Below are 26,742 nucleotides of genomic sequence, written 5' to 3'. Positions count from 1 at the left end.
CATTAGTCAGTTAAGTAGAAAATTGATTCATTAATTAGGTAAAATTATGTGGGCATGGCTAAATATTCAATATAGCTGGTAATATTCGACGGAATAAAGAAATTGAGCAATTAGAACGATACTCGTTTGCTTATGCTACTGTTGTATGAGCAAAAGTGTCATGTGCGTCTGCCTACAGTGTACGTAAACGAGCGGTCGCTCCAAGCTCCAAGCTCCAACTTTGTGGGGTCTGTCAGTTTTTAAGCACGCCTCCAACCCGAAAGTCGCAAGCCGTTAAAGCAGTTACTGTACGTTGAGTTGAATAGAGTCAAGTCGGAGTTTTGGATAAACCATAAGCTGGAGGAGCGTCGTCGCAGTTTGCAGTTCTCGTGCCTGGAATTATTGGAGCCCCAACACACCCAAACAAACGCCCTACGGTACGGCTCTTCTCAGCGCGCGTCTCCTCTCGCCGCGCCCAAGTTTAAGCCCTGGTCCAGGCCATCGGTGCGTCTCTATCTCGTCTCTGTGTGACTCTGTGTGTTTTTTTTTGCTCTCTGTGTGTGTATAATTTTTTTGCGCGCGCTCAATCAAAACAGAGGAGCTGCGGTACATTGCCACCCATTTTATGAAATGCAAAAAAATTAATTGTGAACACCAGTAGGCCCTAAAGCATTAAAAAAGCGATACCAAAGTAAAATATCTCTAAAATATTCCGAAATCGTTGCAGCTTCATACATCGCCATCGCCTTTTTCGGTGCCCTATACATTATTAAACAGCTCGCTCCACAAAGCGTGCCAATAAATTTTACAGGTAAGTTTTGGCTCCTCTTTTATGAGTGCGCATTTGTCAAAAAACAAAAAAAAGGAACGAGGACTGGGACTGGGACTGGGACTGGGCGATTGCTACTGTTCGCACCCACCAACCCTACACAGCACCCATGCCACCCACGCCCTTAGGCCAGGTCCAGGCCCGGGCCCAGCCTCAGCCTCAACCCCCGTTCGTTCTCTTTTGTTGATACGCACACGCTTTTTGCGTCGTTTGGCTTCTGTTGCTCCATCTCCTATACTTTCTGATTGCTGATGCTGCTGCTGGCCCACCCCCCACCCCAACTCCGCTCCTGTCATGTACTGTTCTGCTCTGCTCTGCTCTGCTACGTTCCCTTTTCTCACTCGCTCTCCTTCGGCACCTTCTCCTTTTTTGGTTACCGTTGGTTCTTTGAGGCTGCTCTGGCATCTGTGCCACTTTTCAATTGCGCGGCGCGGCACTTCTTCTTCATGTTTATCGCTCCCCATGCCCTCGCCTTTCTCACCCCCTCCCGTAACCAAACTCTCTTCTGCAGTGAAAGGTTCGACTCATGCTTTGCAATTCTCTCCTGCTGCCTCTCCCACAGCCACTACTTACATGAGTACCTCTCCAGCGTTCTTTCTCTTTCTTGTTTTCTTTTTTTGCTGTACAATTTTGTGCAATTTCCTTACTTCCATTCGCTTTTTGATCTTGAAAACATGCTGTCCCCCCCTCTCTGCACTCCCCGCTCTCCGGCTCAGTTCTGGGAGAGCTTTGGACAGGTTGTCCGTTCTGTGGAGAGCAGAGCGCCGAACAAGTTTATCAGGAAAACCAATAAAGCAGGCAGAATTGTTTATTGAAAAGAAGAGAGGGAGAGAGCGAGAGAGTGAGAGAGCGGGAACCCCGCAAATCTTGTAATTGATATCGCTCTTAATGGGGGAATGGGGGAATGAGGGTACGGAGCCCGACTTCTAGCCAGAGATCTGCAGACTCACTTTTATTCGGTGCCGTGTTCTTCCATCCGAAATCTGCAATCTGAAATCTGAAAATGTATAATTATTTATGTCTGAAATCTGTTATGGTAGAGTGGATAAATTATAAAAACATTACGTGACTGCAAATATCTGATTATCTTTTGATTAGACTTGCAAAATACTCGCATAATCTGTTTAAATAATGCTTAAACTGGTCAAAAAGGCAATTTAAAGCTGCCAATATTTGAGCAGAAAACAAACAAAAGTTTATACTAGAAAACCTGTTATGGTATTGGCAGTAAACAATACATTGTATACTTATAAAACTCCCTCAAAAAGATAAACTTTCAGTACCAGCAGAACTCCAAATGCGGTTCATATTTAGGAACGGAATGTCTCAAACAATGAATTCTGGCTTTCAATTACTTCCGATTAAAAGATTCATTTAGAAATAAACAAAGAACTTAAGATGTGGCTGCATGAAGTGGCTTTCTTTTTGTTGTCGGGTAGGTAATGAAGCCTTCGTCAAAGCCCATAGATGTAGTTTGGAATGCATATGTACGAGAGAGTACCTTTGTACTTGTAATGGCTTCCTGATTGCCACCGGTTCCAGTTTTGTTACTGCAAATTGTATTTTGTAAAGTTTTGTTGAACGGTTACGCGATTCCTGGTTGGAATCCCCCCCACACACACACACACACAGGGGCAATCCATTGGACCCCTTGTGGGAGGTGATGCATAATCTGGCAATGGGCGATTGAGTAATTGGCTTATACGTATCACAGGCTCCATCAGAAGCGGCTGTGAGGCAGCGATTCGCAGGCATAAAAGCAGTCGGAGAAGGAATTACAAGGCACTCAAGGGCCCATAACTAATGCAAAACAGACCAGCCCCAGAGCCAGAGCCAGAGCCAAAGTTGTGAACGATGTACATTTCTGTCTTTTACAGGTGCAGAACTTTGGCCAAACTTCGCTTTGAACCCACTTTCGGCGCATATCGAAAACGTGACAAAGCGATTCGAGCCAGACCAAAATCAGTTAACCAACCAACCAACCCGTTCGGCCGTTTGGCCGCGTACAGAACTTGGTCGAAACTTGAAAGAGTTTGCCCAACTTTCCATTGGGAAACGGCAGGTAGTGGCGGAGCACAGGCAGCGCCAAATCAAAAGCCTAATGCAAAACCAAATCCAAATCCAAATCCAAAACGGCAATAACTCAATTGGCAAATATCCGACTCTTGCACAGAACCACCGCTACCACTCGTAAAAGCAACCTCATCAAGCATGAAGCCTATTCTGCTGCCAAATGTGCAACATAATTCAATTAGTGGCCTGAAAAGGCCGCTCGCACAAACAGAAGTTTTGTCGAAACATCCGCCTGGAGGGCACCCATAGACGTACCGTACAGGGTATATAGTGCATACAGTGCGAGGTGACGCTTCAGCAAGCGTGAAATTCGTTCAAAGGCCACTCAATGTTGTGTTTATTCAGATATACTCTAACACATAGTGCCACCGAAACGGGCCCTATATAGAGGAGTTATAGATGATGGATTCCTTTGTCACTGCAACTCGTATGTGCCCCGAAATCGGCGAGCGGCTAAACGGCTAAACGGCTTTTTCAACAGCCGCCCTCCAAGGTGAACGGGTAACCCTGCGGACAGGGCCAAGCACTGGACTCTGTATCGCCCTGCTGTATCTGTATCTGTATCTGAATCTGGCTATCCATCCATTCGCTCGGGTTACGTGTTGCGCATGCGTTGTATCTGCATATTTTATGGTAATTCGAACTTGATCCACTCTTGGACTCCGCCTTGGACTTTCACACACAATCACGCGGACACACGGACACACGGACTCACGGACTCACGGACATTACCACCCTCAAATGGAGGATTCTTCGGCTTCGATGGCAGAGTGGCCTCTGGAATTTCTCACAGCAATCTTGGATTACATTGGCTTTCTGTTTGCGGCTCAAATTACGGCCGGGGCAGGTTCACTGCTTCGGTCGGTCAGTAGTTGGCCGTAATTAAAATCGAGCCAGCAATTTTTCTGCTGCTGCTGCTGCTGCGGCTGCGGCTGCTGCTGGTATTAGATCTCTTTGGATGGACCCCGCCCTCTTCTTGGCAACTCTCTCGATTGCCCCGCTGGAAAGCTTTCCAGCGGAAATCGAGTGCACACAAATACCTCGAATGTCGGACTGTGATTTGCTGCAATTGTCCAAGCAGCTGTCCATCCGCCCTGGGCGCTTGGACGGGGAATAGACACTTAATAGCCATGGCCCGGACGACGTCTGAGGTATCTTTGCGGCTTTCGCTCTGCCTCTGACTCTGACTCTGTCTATGCCTTTGCCTCTGTCATTGTCTGCCCCAATGGTCAGTCCCAGTCCCCAGTCCCTGTCCCCATGGCAGTCCCTAGCTCCGGCCATTTCGCAAACGTTTCTCTGTTTCTCTGGCCAATGTAAGCTGTCATTGATTTAAGTTAATTAAAAACTTTAAGCCAACCAACCAGTTGGGGCCCCACACAAAGAGGGGAAACGAAACGAAACGAAACAAAACACTAATCTGGGAGTAAAACCAGCAAAAGGTACAGATCTCCTTGTGTAAATGATTGAGGAAATCACTGATTGAATCCATTGAAATACATTTCAAATGGGGCCTAAGGGAGGCTGGGGAGCGAACCTTCGTTCCTGGATGTTTCATTTGCGTTGTACCACATGTGTTGGACAGGTCAAAAACAGTGTGGGTAAACGGGGCGAATGCTACACCCATGGGAAAAGCTTCTTATATCATGATTGGGTGTTTGTATTTTGTAAACCCAATTGATAATGCTCTCAGGCCTTTCGGGGATCTATCAGCTTTCTTGGGCACCCAGCAGGTGCCCCTGCACGCCACGCGATTTCCCCCCATAACTTTTCCCTATAGGCACACACATACATACATGTATCTTTGTGGTCTCTTGTCTCTAGTCGCTGGTCTCTACTTTTCTCCACACATGATTAATGAATCAAACGACTAATAACTGCACGCATTGTTCAGGAAGCCAAAAGGCCAAAAAAAAAAAACCAAAAAGAGTGGACTGGTAAAGTATTTACTTTCGCAAGCCATGAAAATCTCCAGACAGACAGACGGTAACTGTAGTAACAGCAAAAAGATAGTGGATGATGATTATGCAATTGGAAATGCGTAACTCTGATTTCTGCCGTCCAACGATGGGCTTAATTGAGACAACACCAGACTGAGGCGGGGGGGGGGAAGCGGGAGCGGCCACAGCAATTAACTCGAGGATTGGGATCCCCGCTTCAAGTAATCGTCGGATCGCCCACCAAAGTCGGAAGCCACCAATCAGCCCGAAACCCCAAAGCATAAACGTATTTATTTGCGTTAACTATTTGTAATTGAACGACATTTCGAAGAGGCGCTCCTCGAGCCGTGCTCGAGCTGCTCTTTAAGTTCATTTTGAAATATTTGTTACTCTTTTCTTTTTCTTTTTTGGTTTTTTTTTTTTGTTGACGCTGAAAAAGAAAACAAAAAGTGAAAGTCCAAATATGCAAGGCAGCAACGTGCTGCTGCTGCTGCAACAATGCATATTAATTTTTTTTTTTTTTGTTTTAACCTTTTTTTTTGGTTGCTTTTTGTTTTGTATTTTAGTGCCGGCGACAGGCAGACTGTGTGGCACGCCTCTGGGGTTTTTGGAATTTTCACGCAGCCTATGCAAAGTGCGGGGCCATAGAGGGGGAGAGGGGAAGACAAACGCCTTACACCAAAGCCTGGCCAAGAGCTGGCTGCTGCTGCTGCTGCTGGCCATTGGCCATCGACTATTGGCCATTGGCTGGTGTGTTCGCATGTGTGGCCCCAGACCGGGGGCTCTGACTCTTTCTTGCATACATACGAGATACGAGTATTTGCACGCTGATGCAATTCGGCGCTTACACACAGCCGGTGGACCGATGGACTGGTGGACCGGTGGACCCGTCCCGGACAAGTTTGCAGAAACAAAGCCCAGCACAGCAGGTGGCTCTGGGCCCACTCCGGAGTTGGATCGGAGTCGGAGAGCCTCTGAATGTGGAGCCATCGAGAGGGTCTAGTTTGCTTATTTTGGCTGGGTCCTATTTGCAATCAAACTAGGGGCAAAACTGATTGCATAACTCGCCTCGTTTCGCTCCCAAACTAAAGTTTTTCCAATGTTTGCTAAGAATAATACAAAATGTAATTGGAACTCAAGGGAGTTTAGGGGAATGGATGGAAGTTAACCCGAATGGTTCTTCTCTTGTATCCCATTCAGATCTACAGATCTGTGCAGAATATAGCCAAAGGGGAGCACACCTTTTACTGGCTTGGCTTCTACATTATCCCTAGAGAAAGATCTGGAAATTTAGTGCCTCGCTGGCTAGCGTTCTCTGGCGTGTTCTCACATTCGGTTCTGGGGACGGGAAAGGCTTACAGGAAGTTGTACGTCTCCGTTATTAGATAAGTTGCCCTGCCAGCAGCCAGTGGGGGGAGGGGGTGTAGGGGGTGTAGGGTGGGGTGGCTGTAATTCAAACATCATCAAAAAACTTCCCACATAAATTTAGCCCTGGCTCTGGGCCTGTCTCTGGCTCTGTCTCTGTCTCTGGGATGGCGATGTGGATGTGCACTCGTCGCACTCTCACACCAGAGGGAACAGAGAACGCAGAGGAGATATTTCATAGTTGCAGCGGGGCACAGTGGCTGCCACTTCATTTTCTGCACATTTTTTTGTGTGCGCCTCCCCCCCTCCCGGCAGTGCGTTGGGGGACTCGTGGCGTGGCATGTGTAGATACATTTTGCTGTAGATACAACGAAAAAAAACTTGCCCCACAGCTGATGAACGCCGAATGGGTGAGCTGCTTGCAACACATCGACTGAGGATTGCGAGTGTGCATCGATTGCGATTTTGCCTGCCAAATGCCAAAATGTGAATCGGAGTCGGTGCGGAGTCCCAAGTAATTGCCGAATGTGCAGCAGAGTGATTATCTTTTTGCTTTGTGGGTAAAAAGAGACACCTCAAGACACCAGCGCCTCCAGCGGAGGCGCCTCTGCCTCGCGGCGCGACGAAGGAAGTGCATGCCAAAGGTTGTCGAATGTGAAAGTTGAGAGATCTGCGGCACTGCGGCTCTGCGGTTGCGCGAGATGTTAAGCGCATTGAACTTGGCCCCCAAGGCACCAAGGGGCACCCCAAAAGAAAGTTAGGTAATCAGTGGAGGATCGTAAAAGAAACAACCAGCACGAATGCAGGGGGGCCCCTGCACCAGCACTCGCACTCGCACGAATGCGGTGGTGAGTGGTGAGTGGCGACTGGCGAGAGGTGGCTGCAACTGCCTGCCGGTGACTGTCACTGCACTGTCGACTGTAGACTGTATCTGACAGATACTTATTCCATTTAGCTGGGACTACCATTCGCACTACGTGATAAAATTAATGTGTGAACGGCATAGCTCGCCCTCTCCTCCGCCTCTGGCTCTCCTCTGCTCCTCCGGCGGAGAAGGTACTGCCCTCATAATGCTGCAATTTTCGCCCCATGACTCCAAATGTAAATTAATCTAAACCGAGCACCTTAATGCAGGCCCAGCTCAGACGAGCCAGCCCTCTGGCACCGTCCCGGTGTCTGCCCCGTCCACACACACACTCAATCAGTTGCCACATGGCTGGATGGCTGGATGGCTGGGCTGCGCATCTGTTCGGCTTGTCGCCGTCTGCCCACGCAGGGACACGGGAACACGGGGACACGGGGACAGAGGCTGCTGTGGCAGCCACAAAACTTTAATGGAAATTTATTTGCATCTGTTATGAATTGAAGTGACAGCGGGCGTTGGTTTTTCTCTTGTGCTGTGTTGTGTTTTGTGTTTCTCTTTGTTTCTCCTCTCAAATGCAGGAAATTGTCGCTCCACCACACACACGCACACACAGGCGGAGAGCACACCACATACCACACGGCGTATGCGTAATCTGTATCCAAAAAACTCACAGACAATGGTGGGGATGTGCAGAGTCTTAATTGGAAACCAGACCCACTCGCACACGTGGGGATCGTCTGCAAAGTTGAAAAGTTATAGCAGCTGCAGATTCTCGTATGTATCGGACAGATACCTACTAAATGTAGCGATATATATGGTATATATTGTATATATGCACGTCCCTTAGTAGTAGCCGATCAGGCAATCCCCCTACACTTCCACGTGAAGAGTCAGTAGGTCTGTAAGTGAACCTCTAAAAGAAATATTAAATAGATCCTGGAAGGGGGAGTACGGCCTGAGGGAACCCCGTCGGGCGTAGAGGTAGCCATCCACACTTTTGGGGAATGGTAGGGGACCAAAAGAACCCAGTGGAAATTCCATTTGAATGAATTTAGATTGAATAAACTCCATTCAAGGTGCGATGCATGAACCCAAAACACACTTTGATAGATATTGTATATGTGTCTGGCTTCGATCGGTAACTAGTTCATCGGCTTATCAGATACATTCTTCCGATTACTAAGCAAATTCAATGACTATATACAATGATTAAATATCTATATATTCAACATCGATGGAGCCATAAAATGCACAAAAATGCATTTACATATGTGGGTCCCCAAAACAGTTTTACTTTTCTTTGAGTATTTCCCAAATGTAAATTCATCTGGCATTCAAGAGGTTATATAACCTGATTCCCCCCAGTCGCCCCTATGAGTATTCCAGTTCATTATGATGGCTCTATTTTCTCTATCTCTCTCTTGTCTCTGCTATTTGTTTATTTATCTGCCACGAAATGTGCCTCATTATAATGCTGGAGATGGCCACAGTCGCAGACATCATTTTAAAGGCATTTCATTATTTGATTTTATTGATGAAAAGTGAAATAAAAAGAGACAAAGAGACAGAGACAGAGGATGATGTAGCTGCCACAACAAGCGGCCTGGCCTGGCCTGGCGACAGACAAAAGGCAAATCATTTGCCAGTTCTCATTATGAGTGAAATAAATGCAAGTATGTCAGAGCTGTGCTGTCGCTCCAACATTATGACAGTCGTCGGACAGACACTGATACATTACTCGACTTGCAGCAGCAACAAGAGTCGCGAGTCGCGAGCAGCGGAGTCTCGAGTCTCGGACTGCGGCCACGGGCATCAAATAACTGGAGCAATGGGCAATAATAAACCAAAAAGCGAGAGACATTGAACAAATTCTGGTTCTTTGAGCGTTTCACTTTTCTACAAAAAAAAAAAACACAAAAACAAAAAAGAGAATAATTAAAAAGAAAAGAAATACTTAATGAAATGAAATGAAATACTGAAGTGGGTTGTACGAGGGCGGGGTTTTATCCATCCACTCAAACCCGAGTTTATGCAAAGTATTCCCCGCAATCCATTGTTCGCTTCGTTGATAATTGGGCAAATACTTTTCTTTCTTTCCTTCTTTTATTCGCTATTTACTTACCTCAAAAGTGGGTCATTGTCTCCGTCTCCGTCACCGTCTCCGTCTGGCGGGGGGTTCTTCAACGTTTCCACGTTCTTGACAAACATTTTAGAGGAATAAGCAGAAATACCGACTACTATTATGGGTATTTTCGGGGGGTCGAATAATAAGACTTTGACTATTTTACTGTTCAGAAAGGGAAGAACATATTTCGAGGCACCATCTTGAGCGTATCTTAATAGATATTTATAGACAGATTTTAATCAAATTTGTTATACTTTAAGCCAACGACCAAAGGAAGGAATGAACCTATTGGCCCTACTTGTACTTGAAGTCTTAGAACGAAAGGCTTTCCATCAGAATAATTTCGTATAGTGCCTTCTATCTGTACCCCATACACACCCAGCTAGTGGCACATTTCCATGACAGCTAGAGAAAAAAACCCCATCAGAGATGTCTGCAAACAGATTAGCCTTGGATTAACTTTTAGACGCTGGTCTCTGGTCTCTGATCTCTGATTTCTGATTTCTGATTTCTGTTTTCTGTTTGTGTGTCTGTCCTCCCTTCAAAAGTTCGTCAATATTTTGACAGCATTTTTGGATAAACATCTCCTTTAACAAATTGAAGTTTTGACATTTTCCACCCTAATATTCCATTAAAAGTTTGTCAAAGCCATTTGCATATCTCCTCCTACTCCCCCTCCCCCTCCTCCTTCTCCTTTCTCTCTCTGGCTCCGTCTGTGGCTCCTGCTTCTCCACCTCCGGCTCTGTCGTAATCAAATCTAGAGTAAACCCATTCAAAAATACAAAAAAAACGTCGCAAAAATGTATCGCATAACTTCGCTAAATGGCCAGACATGTATCTGTATCTGTGACTGCGTCTGCAACTGCGTCTGCTCCTCCTACTGTTGGGGCCTGGTCTGGCTTGGCTTTGGCTAGTTTTCTGGCTGACAACTGGGGCACGGCTGTGGCTGGGGGACTGCTGCTCTCGTAACATGTGGCTGGTGGGGGCTGGGGCGTTGCTGGGGCTGCTGTCTGCGCTCGCTTTTGGCACAAGGCATGGTCCAGCGCACACATGGCCCAAACCAAGCCAAACCCGAAGCTGTCAGGTGTTAAATTGGCAAGCCATCAAATGGCTGCAAACATGGCCAGCAACAACAAACAACCGGGGCCCCAGCGACGACTACGACGACGACGGCGACGACCATTGACCTAAAAAGGCAAAGGCATAGGCAAAAAAGAAGCCGACTCAGACAAAAGGTGCCTCTCCAACACCCAAAGGCACCTCTAAGGTCTTACAGTCTCCAGCTTCGACGTGGACTCGTGCCGTCTTAGTGCCCACTAATTATGTCAAATTAACGCACTTGTGGATGGTGGCTGGTGGATTGTGGATTATATAAGCAAACAAAACTATAGTATCTTCCGGGCAGCCATTCAGCAAAATGTAGCCAAAAGTTGAATGACATTGCGGCAGTCGGCGGCACAGACAGGAGTCACAGACACTCGACACTGCTTTGACACTCAATTAGCTTTTGCGTCAGCGTCTGATCATAAGTTTCTCATTTAATTAGACCCCACCACAGCCCACAGTCCCCACAGGCCCCACAGTCCCCACAGGCCCCACCCAAGGCTCCTCTGGCATTGTCCTGGAGCTGGTCCTGGGACCTTTTTTGCGCGGTATCTTTGCTCTGTTTTTGGCTGGCTTTATGCAAATTCTGAAATATTTTGCCTCTCCAAAAGTTAACAAACTTTTATTTTGGGTTTGGGCTGGGGTTTGCGGCTTTTTTTTTTGCTTTATTCTCTTTGTATTTGCATTAATTAAGCAAAATTTATAAATAAATTGATTGTGTGGCTCGTGCTACGGCAGACAGCCACCGGCAACAACAACAACAACAGCCGCAAATGTTGCGCTATATTTTGTTCAATTAATGGAGTTTAATTCCAGTCGGGGCTCGGATCAATTCAGGCTTAAAGCAGTTTTAATTTGGCAACCGAAAAGGCAAGACACAGAGACGGAGACAACTTTTTGGCATTGCACGAAAGGGTTTCCAGCCGAGTATCTGAGCATCTGAGGAGTATCTGTTGCCGGGCTTATCCCTGGCCAAAAGTTTGTATCTTTTGGGATAATTAAATTGAAATTTAAATCGATTGGAAAAATGACGAAAAACGAAACGGATAAGCCGGCATTCTATTTATGGACATAAAAGAAATATTAATTAATTTATGTCAAAAAGGGATAAGCCTTTATGTGGGGCCAAAGGTCGGGGATGCATTAAATTACAGATGGATATATATAGAAGCTCTACTGTGTCTGTATCTGTATCTGTATCTTTAGTTAAATGCCATTTCAACTCGTTTCGGTTAGCTTTTGGAACACGAAATTGCCGAATAAATACCAGATTCCAGTTGAATATTGGAATAATGCATAAGCCATAAGCTCGAACAATGATTCTCGTTGGCTTTGAGCACATTCCAAGCACATCTCCAGCCACAAATTCCAATCCTCCAATCTGATGGAGGCATTAACATTCCATTTAGTATTCCCATTCAAATGTACTCGTACTATAATACGGCTATAAGCAGTTCCCACCGCCACAAACCCCGTCCGCAGCGGTAATCCCCGTCGTAAAACCATTCCAAAAATGCTCTCATATGCATGCCACAATCTGTGGAGGGCTTTGGGGCTGGGGGGACCACCCACCTGCATTTAAGTACTCCACGGAGAGGGAGATGGAGCTGAGAGCTGTGAGCTGAGAGCAGGGAGAGAGCGAGAGGAGTGACCCAGTTGAGAGGCTTATTACTCCGTAATTTAATTACTTGAAAGATGGGAGGTTAGAAATAGAGGAAGCTGCAGATAAAGATACGAATACGAATGCGAGAGATGAAGATGCAGAATGGTGGATGGTAGATGGTGGATGGAGAATTTCTCACGCTTTGACAGATTGAAATGTGTGGCCGGCTCTGTGCTCTGTGCTCTGCGATTCTGCGGTTCTGTGGTTGGTTCTATGGCACTTTTGGTTTCGAGCGTGATGATTGCTTTTAGCCATGATTGTTGTTCTCTTGCTATTACCATTTTCCAACGTCCACGTCTCACAAATTAAACTGGAGTGCACGAGAGCCGGAGGAGGCGCCAGGGAGGGGCGTGGGGAGAAAGAGTAGAAAGCATTGACTGGCCATAAATAAAATTTCTAAAATTCTTGGCAACGAAACGTGACAACTGGGGAATGGAAACCGAATACCCACATATGTACATATGTATGTGTGAGCGAGAGTTGGGCTGAATTGGAGGGAAAATCGAAAACGGAAAACCGAACACCTTTTCCCTCGATCGAGCTCAATGAAGCTCGCTCTCTTCTTGAACTCCTCTCAGCCCTTTTCCTCCTTAATTAATACCGTGCTACGGGGTTTTCTTTAGCCCATTTCTTGATGCTGGTGGTTGGACTCGTAGTACCCACAATTGACAGCCCAGCCAGTGGGGAAAACTCTCTCGAAACAAAAAACAAAACAAAACAAAAATCTGCATTGTCTGCAGGTCTGCAGGTCTCAGATCCGAGAGCAGTACGAACTTTCTATTGTTCGCAGAAATTAATGTACGAGTATGTTCAGGCATTTAATTACGCAAATAATAAACAAAAGCGAAAACCAAATGGGAGCCAGCCTCCGCTTTTGTGATGCCCATAAATTTGTTATTTATTATACGGTTTGATTGTTGCACTTTTCTGTTGTTGTTGTTGTTTTCTGGTCTCTGAGGAGGGGATTTAATTACACGTGAAATAAGCCTCAATTTGAGATGAGGATCGATCTCTTGCGGTTTTTGCTAATGTTTACACCGTACTCTGTGCAGAGTGGGACCTTAGCCGGGTTTTCCTCGGCAGATTATCCACTTCTGATGTGGCCACAATCTGATGCATATTTCAGTATATTTTACCTGCATAAATTTCACATATTTTCCACTTTTTGTTTGTGTTTGAGATTGAAGATGGAAGATATGTCTGTGGGATGATGATGACGATGACGATGACGATGACGATGATGGCTGCCTGTCGCCTCTGACATGCTGAACAGGCTGAATTTTTGCCAATATTTTCCATGCCCACCGACCCTCCGCCACCCGCCACTCGAAAGTTAATTAGAAGATTTTCCACAAGGAGCTCGTAGGAGCATGTGTGTGTGTGTGTGTTTACTTTGTGTGTACGTGTGCTAATGGCAAGCTTTTCAATTTTATATGCGCTCCGAGGGTGGCGGATCTCTGAAGAGCTTTCCCCGCTCAACCAGAACAGAACGGTAATTAAAGCTTCGAGGCTGAGATGCTGAGTTGCTGTTGCATAAGTGAATAGACTGGAGGTGAAAGTTGAATCGGTGGGTATCGGCAGGCAGCCAAGGGGAGGGGCAATCCATTAGCCGAACATTGGAGGAGGCTCGAGGTGGATAAATACTCGTGGATTTCGAAAGAAAAGAGCGAAGGCCAGGTAAACAAACTACTCGTATTTCGAATGATAAAATAAAGCACAAATATTTGGGGTATTGATTAGGAACTTGTAGGTAAAAATGGTACTTTTACTCCCACATGCACATACGTATGAACTTTTATGAAGTTTTTGCTTTGATTGCACTTTTTAATCGATTCAACAATTTGTTTACTTATTATGTAAATTGATATGTACCCCACATAGGCAGGTATTTCCTCAAATGTAATATTAGCAAACTATTTCTGGCTGCGATAAATACCTCTGTACATGTTTACATTGTGAAATCTGATTACTGACCTAAGGAGATCTTTCACTTGTCTGAGACCTATATAATGCTTAGTCTTTAACCTATTCCTGGTTCGTTGATATGCAATGACTGCAGATGGTATCAAGCCAATCCACCTTTCATTCCACTCCTCCCCCATGTAATCCGAATCAGCCTATTGATAACTTGGAAAATCTGCCCAAATTCAGTTAATTATTCGTACACTCGTACTGTCTATAGCTGTCTATAGCGGACTTATCCGACTTATTTGAAATTCAATGTCAGAGGCATTATGCAGCGCAGCAATCAGCAGGCACATCCGTTCGGAAAACGTTTACGAGCAAAGCACTTTGGCTATCAGCGGAGGAATATTTTTCAAGTAAATTAAAGCTGGAACGCTGCGACGTTTGAGTGTCTAAAACAATGGAAAAAGCAATTAAAAATTTGTTGATAAACTTTTTGTTTGGCTTGAAAAATGGAAAAGGAGTTGTGGGTGGTGCAGGGCGGAGTGGGAGTGGGAGTGCGGCGCCCGCAAAGTTCTGACTTGTGTAAATCTCTTTGCATTTGTATGCACATAAATACCTTATGCACTTATGCCTACACGTGTGTGGGTGTGTGTGTGCGTACACAATTACATTTGTGGAAAAACCTCATTAGTGCTTGGTGCGGGGTAAGGACGAGAGGTAAAGAATGACCGCTTTTAGCATGGCTTAAATGGCACGAAAGAAAGGCTGCTATCATTCGGGTACCATCCAGGTGATACCCTTGCAGATTCCTATAGGATATGTTTACATAGATATATATGTACATAATATTTGTCCAATTTCGATTAAATGTATCTTCATGGCTTTCAGCAGGTGCCTACTCAGAATAGTCATACCCTCTATGCAAGGGTATCAGAAAAAGCAGAAAAGAATCGGCCCAAAAACGTTGGCATGGAAAATGTTTGCCCGCCGCGACTTGGCAACAGCATCAAAACAGGCAGCAGCAGCAGTAGGGGCAGCAGGGGCAGAGGCAGACACGGATAGGAGGTAAAACCAGAGCAGAGGCTGGGCTGCGCAGCGCAGAGTCAGAGTCAGAGCCGCGTCAGAGGCAGAAGCAGAGCCCGGGCAAAGTGTTCTACTTTTCCAAACTTCAATAGCTCGTGACATTGTTTTTGTATAGAGCAGATGATGTCTGCATGTATGTGTGTTTACCAAAATAACACACACACACGCAATAACAAAGCTACCAACGGCGACAGTGGCAGCGGCAGCGGCAGAGGCACAAGCAGAAGCAGTGGCAGTGGCAGTGGACAGAGCAGAATCATCTGAAAAGAAAAGTGCTCAGAAAGAGAGAGAGAGAGCGAGAGCGGGGAGCCGATGAGAGCTGCTAATGAGAAAGTTAACTTGGAACTCGGAACGAGCAGGGCATCGGGAGGAGTGCTACTGGTAGTGGGTGGGGGGAGGGGGAGGGGGTATCAGAGTGAGAGCTTGAGCTTAAAATTGAGGGATTCCTCCCCCGGACTCAATGAATTAATGACCGAATGACTGACTGACTGAGTGAATGAATGAATTAACGAGCCTGTAATTTTGTCGAGCAATTTTTCAACTCTTCTCTGCCCGCCTCTGCATGTCAGCCAGAAATTAAGTTATTGTATCTAGTTACATAGTTAATTATTGTGGCAGTGGCAGTGGCAGTGTGTGTACGAGTTCTTTTGGTTGATCTGATCTTAAACACGTGATCTGTGGACCATAAACCTGGGGTAAGAAGAGAATCGAGTGAAGTTTTTCCTTTTGTCATCGCCATTACAGGCATTTCCCTGCAAATTGGTACTAAAACCTTTGTTTGGACTTGGTTTCCATGTTCAAGTCTGTAAAAGTGTGCTTTTAACCAGCGCGTAGCACTGAAACTCCCGCCCCAACTCCATTTAGGGTATTCCGCAGTCGCTGGCACGCTGCCGCCTTGGCCATTTCCTGTTTTGGAGTCATTCACTAATTTTCAACGGCCGTTTCACATGTTAATTTGTTAGGCACGGGGCACGAGGCACGTACACTTGTACACATTCGCTCTTCATACATGGCCGATAACGAATGCAACATGCCTTGAGGAAATTACATTTCTGAGTATTCTTTTGGGTTTTGGTTTTGGTGTGTGTTTTTTCTGACACTTTCTCCGTGTCACACTTGAAACTTAATTAACTAAAATTGCCTTTAATTCAATTAGAAACTATGTACATTCGCATATGCCTTTAACTAATGGAATCTCTCTTGTTGTCATTGCAGTCGAGTGCTCGAGTGAGGAAACAGCCGCAAGATTTCGAAAACAACGAAAATGGTCTTTGACTGCGTGGTCTGGTGTGCAAAGTATTTGCTTTGCATATTCAATTTCATATTTTTCGTAAGTATTGCCAATTGAGATTAACCGATTTCTCACAGGTTAAATTGTAATTTGAATGGCAAATGCAATTTATACGCCTCGTAGAGCCCCATACCACATACCCATACCCATAGCATACCATCCCATACCATACCATCCCAGAGCCAATGCCAATGGTTGGAGCAACTCAATCAAGCAAATCTCTGGTGCGCGCATGCGCATTCGCTGCGGCTTTTTCCAGCGGTTCATTGACTCTCTGACATCGTCATCATCGCCATCATCAACATCATCAACATCATCATCGTTGTCAGCGTCAGCGCGTCAGCATTTTCAAATGCAATCAACATCATAATAATCATAATCATTCACCACTGAGTTTGCATGTTTCCTTCGCTATATGTATGTTTTATGTTTTCCACACACACACAGACATACACACTTTTATCTTGTATCTTATATCTACATATCTGTGTATGTACATTCCCGATGTTTTTTGTTTGCAGGTGCTAGGCACAATTATATTCGGAGTCGGACTATGGCTGGCCGTGGACAAGCACTCGCTGATTGCTCTCCTCAAGCTGGTCGAGAGCGAGCGCATCGAGGTAAGACCCCGTCCCCGTCCCCGTTCCCGTCCCCTTCTGTATGCTCCTTCAAGATTCCAAGTGAAAGTGTTGCCCCCCCGCCCCCCCTGTCCATCAAATTATAACGCCATTTATACCCGAATGTAACCACCCATCGATACATGTTACTCGAATGTCAAGAGCAGGAAACTCCAGGCAGGAAAATTCCACCCCAAATACATGCATACATCCGTAGATTGGGACACATGCACACAGATCCAGCTCACGTGCAGGACTGACCACAAAAAACGAACGTTCGTTGATTATTAAAAAGCATTATAATTACAGAACACACTGGGGAGGGGGCAGCCAGAGTAAATAAGGACAACAACCACTAATCAAAGTGCACGATGCACTGCGCGGCGATGACAAGCCACCAAAGGGGGAGGTTTTTCCCGTACCGCCTGTAATTGGAGCGATAACCGATTTGTTGGGGGGACTTGCCTCCGAAATAAAAGTGGGTGAAAACTGAGAAATATTCCAGATACAAATGGTTCCAAAAAAAAAGCAGTAACAAATAGAATAGAATGCATATTTTACACAGTTTGTTCCTTTAATTCGTTGAGTTTCCGAAATGAATGTGTATTAGCTATATAATATATTTAAACAGCCCCATGCCGACCCCACAATAAAAAAACTCCTCCTCTGTTATATTACTAGTTCAGTGGAGCTCTGAAAATTAGCTCTACCTGAAAAAACTCCGCCCTCGGCTCTGGCTGGTGCGAGTATGACAAATTCTATGCACAATAAAAGTTGCATGTTCAGAGTTAACTAAAAATTAGCCCTATCTAACTCGGAAACACAAAGGGCTCTGCGCTTTGACACAAAAAAACAAAGAAAGAAAGAGCAAATCAAACGAAAATTGCATGTCCCTCCACACGGGGACTAATTGCGGGGTCATCTAGGATAAAACATGGAGCAAAACAAGTGGTCAAACTTTAGCAGGAAATATATCTCTTTCGCTTTTCCATGTGCCGGCGGAAAGTTGGTCAATGAACCTTCCCTTAGAAGGTGGTTCTGTCCCAGTCCCCGTCCGAGCATTCTTCGGAGGGGGGAGGGCGGAGGCCTACAAGACAATTGGCGGAAATGTTCTTATAATTCAATTATGCGAATGGAATGGGCAAAAAGACAACACTTTTTGGACAGTTCAAAGGCTAATTACGTATACGCAGTGTGGAGAGCATCTGCAATTATTTCCCCATCTATTTATGGCTGTTTTCTCGTTTCGTATATCTTTTGTAGCAATTTACACAGACGCAGGTCATAGAGCAGCTGGCCTACGTTCTGATCGTCATCGGAGCCGTCATGTTCTTCATGAGCTTCTTGGGCTATCTGGGGGCCATGCGCGAGTCCCGCTGTCTTCTGTCAACGGTAAGTGATCGAATAATGGTTATTGAATATTTCAACATCCAAGCATACAGTGCGATTCATAAAGACTTTGAGATAAGTAGTAATGGTAGGGGTTCTACATATTTGGTAAGTAATATTTAACAAACAAATGGCCCTCAATCAATGGCTGAATCAACCCGAAAGACAGAACTGTTCTAGGTATCTTCAGTGTAGCCAATGCTCAGCCAATGCCTATGGTACGCACTGTACATCTGTGTACACTTAATGTATGCATTTTGCCCCCTTCCAATCAATGAGTCCAATCAGAGTTTTACGGGCTTGCATCATCGACTGACTCTACGGAATACATGGCACATTGTACATTGAGTGAAGCAACGACTACAACGGCTACTGCCGGAGGAATACTCGTACTCGTATTCGTACAGATATAATGAGACGGACGCCACAGATGCCACAGCTCCCAGAGAGAGATTCAAGATTGTTTGCATATTTCACAGATATTTTTCATTTCTTGTGCAGTGGGGGATTTTCATGGAAAACCATGAGGTCTGTCGAGAGAAAGTTGCATATACAATAGCTGGACATTTCTACAATATCTGTATGTATGTATATACATTTTATTTATTACCTGATGGGCATGCACACACATACATATATCCCGTATATACCCGTATATACAGATATATATCGTGAGGCTAAACATGTTTGGGCGATTGGTTAAGTATCGTGAGGGGCGACCCTCGGGTACAGCTGTGTGCGAGCATTGACAAGCCCTTCACTTGGCCCCGTCTGTGGATGGAATTGGTAATTTCTCTGTGGCTTAGAAGATAATTTACATTTTTCCGCGGACTGAGGGCCAGCCCAGCCACTTTCTATGGCCGAGAGTACTCCACTCGATTGCCGTCATTAATAAACTGTTTTATCACATTCAGCTGCATTATTTACACTCCCCACCACATCACATCGAATCGCATCGCAGAGCCGGGCCCACATTGCGGGGCTTGGCCAGCGCTTAATTGCAGCGACAGACAGACAGACAGGTGAATCCAATTTACCATTGAGGGGGGGCTAGGGTGGGGGGGGGAGAGATGAGAGAGGTTAAGAGCCATGCGATTTGCGCATGCGCGCACCGATGCCGAACACGCGACCTGCATGCGACCCCCTCTTGGGCTCTTAGGCCGTTGGGCTCTGAACACTATTTTGCAGTCAATTTAAAGACAAGGCCACTCGCACAACGCATCCCAAGGCCGGGGCCCCAGCCAGCTCTTGGCATGGCTATCATGTCTTAGCATTGACTTTTCTGTTGTACCTAAAAGGTTGCAAATAGTTTAGATACAGATACTCATGCTTTCGAATTGGCAGGCAAAGCAAAGCAAAGCAAAGCGTGTAAATTAGCCCTCTCTGTAGGCCATAATTCATTCAGCAGCGGCTTGCATGTGTGTCTGTATCTGTTTCTGCATCTGACAGATACATTTGCTACCAGCTAGGCAGCCGGCAGCAGCTGCCATTTGGTTGGACGCCCAACGCCCACGCTCAACTGAAATGAAAATGAAATGCTGCGAGGCGTAGCAGCCGCAACAACTAAAACAGCTAAAACCATATCAGGCCAACGCATCAGGCTAACTCACGACCACAGCTACAGCCACAGCCACAGGCACAGGCACAGCCACAGAAAAAGAACCAGCGACAATAACAACGACAGCGGCAGCGACTATATTAGCCAAGAGCCTGGGCAGAAGAGATGGAGGAACGGCAAGCCGCAAAAGCTTTTCAAAACATGCAACAAAGCATTAGAGTGGGAGGGGGGAGTGAGTGACCTTCAGCATTTCAGATGGATGCTGGATGCTGGATGGGGGGCCCTCGTAGGCCGTGCATAGCATCCGTGCTGCTGCACAACATTAAGCTCAGGGTCAAATGCCTAGATTTTTGCTGCAGCCCAGAGCCCACGAAATTGGGTCAGCCGAGGCGTGCGAGTACATTCTACATGAATAAAGCATTCCATGTTTACCATTCCATTCCCTCTTTCAGTATGCAACCTTTTTGATTCTCCTGCTGGTGGCTGGAATCGTGGCCGGAGGTCTGGCCGCCTTCTACAAGGAAAAAGTGAGGGCCGAGAGCAAAAACTTCTTGCAGACGACCATCACCAGCTACTCGCTGGGCGAGAATGTGGACGCCAGTACTCTGATGTGGAACCAGCTGATGGGCAACTTTGGCTGCTGCGGCATCACCGACTACCACGACTTTGATGCCTCGCCGGCGTGGAAGGAAAACAAGGGCAATCGCACCATACCGGAGGCCTGCTGCGTCCTCAAGGATGTGGCCGCACTGGTGCCGCGCGACGAAGACTGTGTGACCAATCCCAGCGACAGCAACAGTTTCTACAAAAAGGTAAGGACTCCCTCAAGAGATAATATTCCATAGGTCTAATTCGTATTTCTCTCCCCTTCAGGGCTGCTATGAGGTGTTCACCGAGTGGTTGATTGGACAGCGCGAGCTGATCATCATCGTGATTGGTGTGGGCATTGTGCATCTGATCCTGATCATCCTGGCCTTCTCCCTCTGCAAGGCCTTCGCCAAGTACAACGACATGCGTCTGTAAGTCGGACATCGTGGGCGGATGATGGACGAGTTTTCAGTAACCAAGTAGCCAAGTAGCTAACCCAGGCAAGCTAAATAACCATAGGAACCAGAGAAAAAAGAGCCAAAACAACAGCCAGACAATGAAGAGCGATCCCTAAGAACACCAACCAACCAACCAAAACCCTACCGAACTCCGAACAGCGAACACCGAACACCGAACACCACGACGTGCTCAAGGGGAAACCACAAACCACAAAAGATTCTGCATTTGCCGCATATGGTACGGGACAACACACAGGAAGACAGACGACACAGATTATTCCAGCTCTACTCTAACGTTAGGCTAAGATCGTAACCAGCATAATCCATTTACAGATACTATTCATGAATATCTTAGAGAAATGTTGCTCAAAATTTGGCCACCCGACAACCACAGACAGCGTGTGGGGGGGACAGCAGGAGGAGAGCCGCAGCGCAGGTTTTACAATACGCAAGACACTTACATGGAATATTTATTTGTAAATCTGTTTTGATAGCAGCCTTAGTTCTTAAGTAGTTGTCTACAATATACAATATACAATATACGTATACATATATTGTAACTGATTTGTCATACGTAGTCTTTTAACATTTTGTTATGTTATCGAAAAGATAAACCACTCAAAAACATCACAGGTTCGTACCGTACCACACACAAATTTTTTGAGATCGAACGATGTACGATAAGGAATCAATTTTGAAATGTAATTTTTAACGGGGCGAGCAGAATAGCCACCCGCGAGAAGCATTAAATACTTGCACATAATAAATATTGATTGACATTGTACTAGTATGTGTATTAGTTGGTAAGTCTCTAACATTAAGTTGTAATTTTAGTTTTTTTTTTGCTATGGCTATCTTCAAGTTTTTAACTACATCTGCGGGAACACGGCGACGTCGTGTTCCTTCCGGGCCCCTTTTGTTAAAAATGAATGTTGTACATTTCTGAATTCTATATATACATACATACATATACTACACATATACTATATATATTATTAATGCATATTATAAACACGTATGTCTGTAGTTTACTTAACGTACTTTTTGGAAACCAGCGCAATGAAAACCAGAAAAACGAAAACGTAACAAAAACCAATGATAAATCCCCCATAAAACACAAGAAAAAACACCCAATAAAATAAAAAAAAAAAACAATTTAAAACTGTACATTTCTGAACGTGAAGTAATTCAAAATAAATAAAGAAATTTAAAACCACATTAAGCTTGAATCATTTGAATTACATGAAACGGCTGTCTTTAAAGAAATCTAAATATTTTGTTATGACTTAGAGCGTACAGTATTTTAATGACATGCAAATCAAAATGTTCGGTAGGTTATATCTTAGCTAAGTAGGGCCAGATCGGTGAAGGACCTACCTTCCTAAGACCGTGGGGATCCAGACTGTCGATCGGACTGTCTGTACGCTATATCTCTGCTAAACGGCAGCCGATCAGGGCGTGGCATGTCATTTCGTGACCGGGAGAGTCCTGCCAACCGATTGGCACCAGAAAAAAGGACATCCATTCCATCACGATTTTCGCAAAAAATCATGATGGTTTCATCATTCAATTTGCCAAAAATCGGCCTCATTTTCTTAGTCGAGATTTTGATGCCGATCGACAGTCTGGATCCCCACGGTCCTGGGAAGGTAGGTCCTTCACCGATCTGGCCCTATATGTCTGAGATATAGCCTTCGGAAGATTTGGATTTGCACATCATGCAAATACTGGTTTTATCTGCAAGCTATATCTCTGCTATACGGCAGCCGATCGTCCTTTACCGATCTGGACCTAGGTGTCTGAGGTATAGCCTTCCGAAGATTTTGATTTGTATATCATTAAAATACTGGTATTTTCGGAACGCTATATCTCTTGCAGCCACTGGCTGTCCTGCGGCGGGACACAGCCATGATTCCACTGCTATGTCGCTGAGTCGATAAGGTGGTGTTCCTTCCGCTGCAGCAGCGACCAGAGATCGACGGCGGAATTCTTATTTCACGCCCAAAGGAACGACCAGTATATAAGTGTGGCTATATTTTAAAATATATCTTTCTCCAAATAGGTCCTCTATGTATCCTACGCTGGGCCACAAAACGAGTCGTATCCGTTTTTCTCCCAAAAGACGGCGCTCCATTCCAGGCATTACCGAGGCGTGTTCGAGACAGACGGAGTCCTACAAGAAGCCATCGTCATCCCTCGACCTGTCCATCGACAACAAGGACTCTGAATATGACAGCCAAGGCAAGAGCTAAGCGGTTAAGGATATACGTTAGGTTTAAGGATATACGCGTCCATTAATTTAGATTGTAGATACAAATGTTTTCCACTTGTTCATTTATTTATACTAAGCTAGGTTATGATGAATAAAACTATTGAAAAATCATTCTTGCTGTTTTTTGTATCGGGGAAATCGGGATGATTACAAAAAGGTGGATCACGCCCAGATCGGTTCACAATTAACGAAGAAAACTAAATATTTTCGATTGGGGAAAATGTCCTTGATCCTTAACAAGGACTCCATCAAATCAGGGTAATTTTTTTGGATCCCAGTAAGCCATCGCACGCCCAGATCGGCCCACAAATAGCCGAGAAAACTAAACATGTATGGATGGCGCTGTTGGAATCCTTACCGAAGGATCAAGGAGATTTTTCTGATCACGGCGGGCCATGACACCCCGATCGGGCCACTACTAAGGGAGAAAACAACTGTTTTCTTTTTGTTTTTGTTTTCTTTTCAAAGAATACATGAAAAAACATAAAAACAAAATTAAAAGGAATTAAAAAAACCAGCGACCCACTGCTATTTCTGTTTGCCTGGTATCCCAGAGGGGAAATCCTCCGTTTTCTCCATTTAAGCGGCCAAAGAAAATATGAAAAAACGTAAAAACAAAATTAAAAGGAATTAAAAAAACCAGCGACCCACTGCTATTTCTGTTTGCCTGGTATCCCAGAGGGGAAATCCTCCGTTTTCTCCATTTAAGCGGCCAAAGAAAATATGAAAAAACGTAAAAACAAAATTAAAAGGAATTAAAAAAACCAGCGACCCACTGCTATTTCTGTTTGCCTGGTATCCCAGAGGGGAAATCCTCCGTTTTCTCCATTTAAGCGGCCAAAGAAAATATGAAAAAACGTAAAAACAAAATTAAAAGGAATTAAAAAAACCAGCGACCCACTGCTATTTCTGTTTGCCTGGTATCCCAGAGGGGAAATCCTCCGTTTTCTCCATTTAAGCGGCCAAAGAAAATATGAAAAAACGTAAAAACAAAATTAAAAGGAATTAAAAAAACCAGCGACCCACTGCTATTTCTGTTTGCCTGGTATCCCAGAGGGGAAATCCTCCGTTTTCTCCATTTAAGCGGCCAAAGAAAATATGAAAAAACGTAAAAACAAAATTAAAAGGAATTAAAAAAACCAGCGACCCACTGCTATTTCTGTTTGCCTGGTATCCCAGAGGGGAAATCCTCCGTTTTCTCCATTTAAGCGGCCAAAGAAAATATGAAAAAACGTAAAAACAAAATTAAAAGGAATTAAAAAAAAACAGCTACCTTCTGCTGATTTCTGTTCGCCTGGTATCCCAAATCTAAAAATCGAAAAATCTCGGTTTTGAGTTCCCCCAAATGGAAAGTGGTTGTTGTTTTAATAAATGGATGTTGTTGTTGTTTATGGCATAAGTCCGCCATTTCTTGTCCGATCGGGACGTGCGATGACTTCCTGTGCTCGGAACTACATCCTTGATCTAAGGCAGTCCATATCAAGGACCAAGGATAAAGGATATTTTCTCCAGACATGTATATCTTGTTTTCTTGCTTAGTAGTGGCCCGATTGGGGCGTTTCATGGCCCGCCGTGATCAGAAAAATCTCCTTGATCCTTCCTTGATCCAAAAAAATGTCCCTGATTTGATGGAGTCCTTGTTAAGGATCAAGGACATTTTCCCCAATCGAAAATATTTAGTTTTCTTCGTTAATTGTGAACCGATCTGGGCGTGATCCACCTTTTTGTAATCATCCCGATTTCCCCGATACAGAAAACAGCAAGAATGATTTTTCAATAGTTTTATTCATCATAACCTAGCTTAGTATAAATAAATGAACAAGTGGAAAACATTTGTATCTACAATCTAAATTAATGGACGCGTATATCCTTAAACCTAACGTATATCCTTAACCGCTTAGCTCTTGCCTTGGCTGTCATATTCAGAGTCCTTGTTGTCGATGGACAGGTCGAGGGATGACGATGGCTTCTTGTAGGACTCCGTCTGTCTCGAACACGCCTCGGTAATGCCTGGAATTGAGCGCCGTCTTTTGGGAGAAAAACGGATACGACTCGTTTTGTGGCCCAGCGTAGGATACATAGAGGACCTATTTGGAGAAAGATATATTTTAAAATATAGCCACACTTATATACTGGTCGTTCCTTTGGGCGTGAAATAAGAATTCCGCCGTCGATCTCTGGTCGCTGCTGCAGCGGAAGGAACACCACCTTATCGACTCAGCGACATAGCAGTGGAATCATGGCTGTGTCCCGCCGCAGGACAGCCAGTGGCTGCAAGAGATATAGCGTTCCGAAAATACCAGTATTTTAATGATATACAAATCAAAATCTTCGGAAGGCTATACCTCAGACACCTAGGTCCAGATCGGTGAAGGACGATCGGCTGCCGTATAGCAGAGATATAGCTTGCAGATAAAACCAGTATTTGCATAATGTGCAAATCCAAATCTTCCGAACGCTATATCTCAGCTAAATACGGCCAGATCGGTGAAGGACCTACCTTCCCAGGACCGTGGGGATCCAGACTGTCGATCGGCATCAAAATCTCGACTAAGAAAATGAGGCAGATTTTTGGCAAATTTAATGATGTAACCATCATGATTCTTTGCGAAAATCGTGATGGAATGGATGTCCTTTTTTCTGGTGCCAATCGGTTGGCAGGACTCTCCCGGTCACGAAATGACATGCCACGCTCCGATCGGCTGCCGTATAGCAGAGATATAGCTTGCAGAAAAAACCAGTATTTGCATGATGTGCAAATCCAAATCTTCCGAAGGCTATATCTCAGACACATAGGGCCAGATCGGTGAAGGACCTACCTTCCCAGGATCGTGGGGATCCAGACCGTCGATCGGCATCAAAATCTCGACTAAGAAAATGAGGCAGATTTTTGGCAAATTTAATGATGTAACCATCATGATTCTTTGCGAAAATCGTGATGGAATGGATGTCCTTTTTTCTGGTGCCAATCGGTTGGCAGGACTCTCCCGGTCACGAAATGACATGCCACGCCCTGATCGGCTGCCGTATAGCAGAGATATAGCGTACAGAAAAAACCAGTATTTGCATGATGTGCAAATCCAAATCTTCCGAAGGCTATATCTCAGACACATAGGGCCAGATCGGTGAAGGACCTACCTTCCCAGGATCGTGGGGATCCAGACCGTCGATCGGCATCAAAATCTCGACTAAGAAAATGAGGCCGATTTTTGGCAAATTGAATGATGTAACCATCATGATTCTTTGCGAAAATCGTGATGGAATGGATGTCCTTTTTTCTGGTGCCAATCGGTTGGCAGGACTCTCCCGGTCACGAAATGACATGCCACGCTCCGATCGGCTGCCGTATAGCAGAGATATAGCTTGCAGAAAAACCAGTATTTGCATGATGTGCAAATCCAAATCTTCCGAAGGCTATATCTCAGACACATAGGGCCAAATCGGTGAAGGACCTACCTTCCCAGGACCGTGGGGATCCAGACTGTCGATCGGCATCAAAATCTCGACTAAGAAAATGAGGCAGATTTTTGGCAAATTTAATGATGTAACCATCATGATTCTTTGCGAAAATCGTGATGGAATGGATGTCCTTTTTTCTGGTGCCAATCGGTTGGCAGGACTCTCCCGGTCACGAAATG

The 26,742-nt window shown here is 45.0% G+C and overlaps 1 protein-coding gene across 3 annotated transcripts; it reads left to right on the top strand.

The window, feature by feature from the left end:
• The first annotated feature begins 217 nt into the window (after positions 1-217).
• On the top strand, positions 218-21,850 carry LOC108153192 (tetraspanin-9). Of its 3 annotated transcripts, none has more exons than XM_017283009.2 (7): positions 218-416; positions 707-790; positions 16,147-16,261; positions 16,744-16,842; positions 18,103-18,231; positions 20,239-20,598; positions 20,660-21,850. In XM_017283009.2, exons 3-7 carry the CDS (start codon positions 16,196-16,198, stop codon positions 20,807-20,809), a joined length of 804 nt encoding a protein of 267 aa, XP_017138498.1. In that variant the 5' UTR covers positions 218-416; positions 707-790; positions 16,147-16,195; the 3' UTR covers positions 20,810-21,850. The 3 variants fall into 3 exon arrangements, with proteins under 3 accessions (XP_017138498.1, XP_017138499.1, XP_033242945.1); XM_017283010.2 differs by having other exon boundaries at positions 218-483; XM_033387054.1 differs by lacking the exons at positions 218-416; positions 707-790; positions 16,147-16,261 and adding an exon at positions 16,389-16,446.
• Positions 21,851-26,742: the final 4,892 nt, after the last annotated feature.

This window comes from Drosophila miranda, chromosome XR, assembly GCF_003369915.1.
Source record: "Drosophila miranda strain MSH22 chromosome XR, D.miranda_PacBio2.1, whole genome shotgun sequence".
Classification (NCBI taxonomy): Eukaryota; Metazoa; Arthropoda; class Insecta; order Diptera; family Drosophilidae; genus Drosophila; species Drosophila miranda.
Note: the sequence above shows the minus strand (reverse complement) of the source record. Positions and strands in the feature narration are given on the sequence as shown.

Excerpts from the sequence above, each read along its gene's own strand:
- LOC108153192 (XM_017283009.2), top strand. The coding sequence starts at position 16,196 with ATGGTCTTTGACTGCGTGGTCTGGTGTGCAAAGTATTTGCTTTGCATA. Across the intron at positions 16,262-16,743 it reads TATTCAATTTCATATTTTTC|GTGCTAGGCACAATTATATT; the intron begins GTAAGTATTGCC and ends TTTTGTTTGCAG. Across the intron at positions 18,232-20,238 it reads CCCGCTGTCTTCTGTCAACG|TATGCAACCTTTTTGATTCT; the intron begins GTAAGTGATCGA and ends TCCCTCTTTCAG.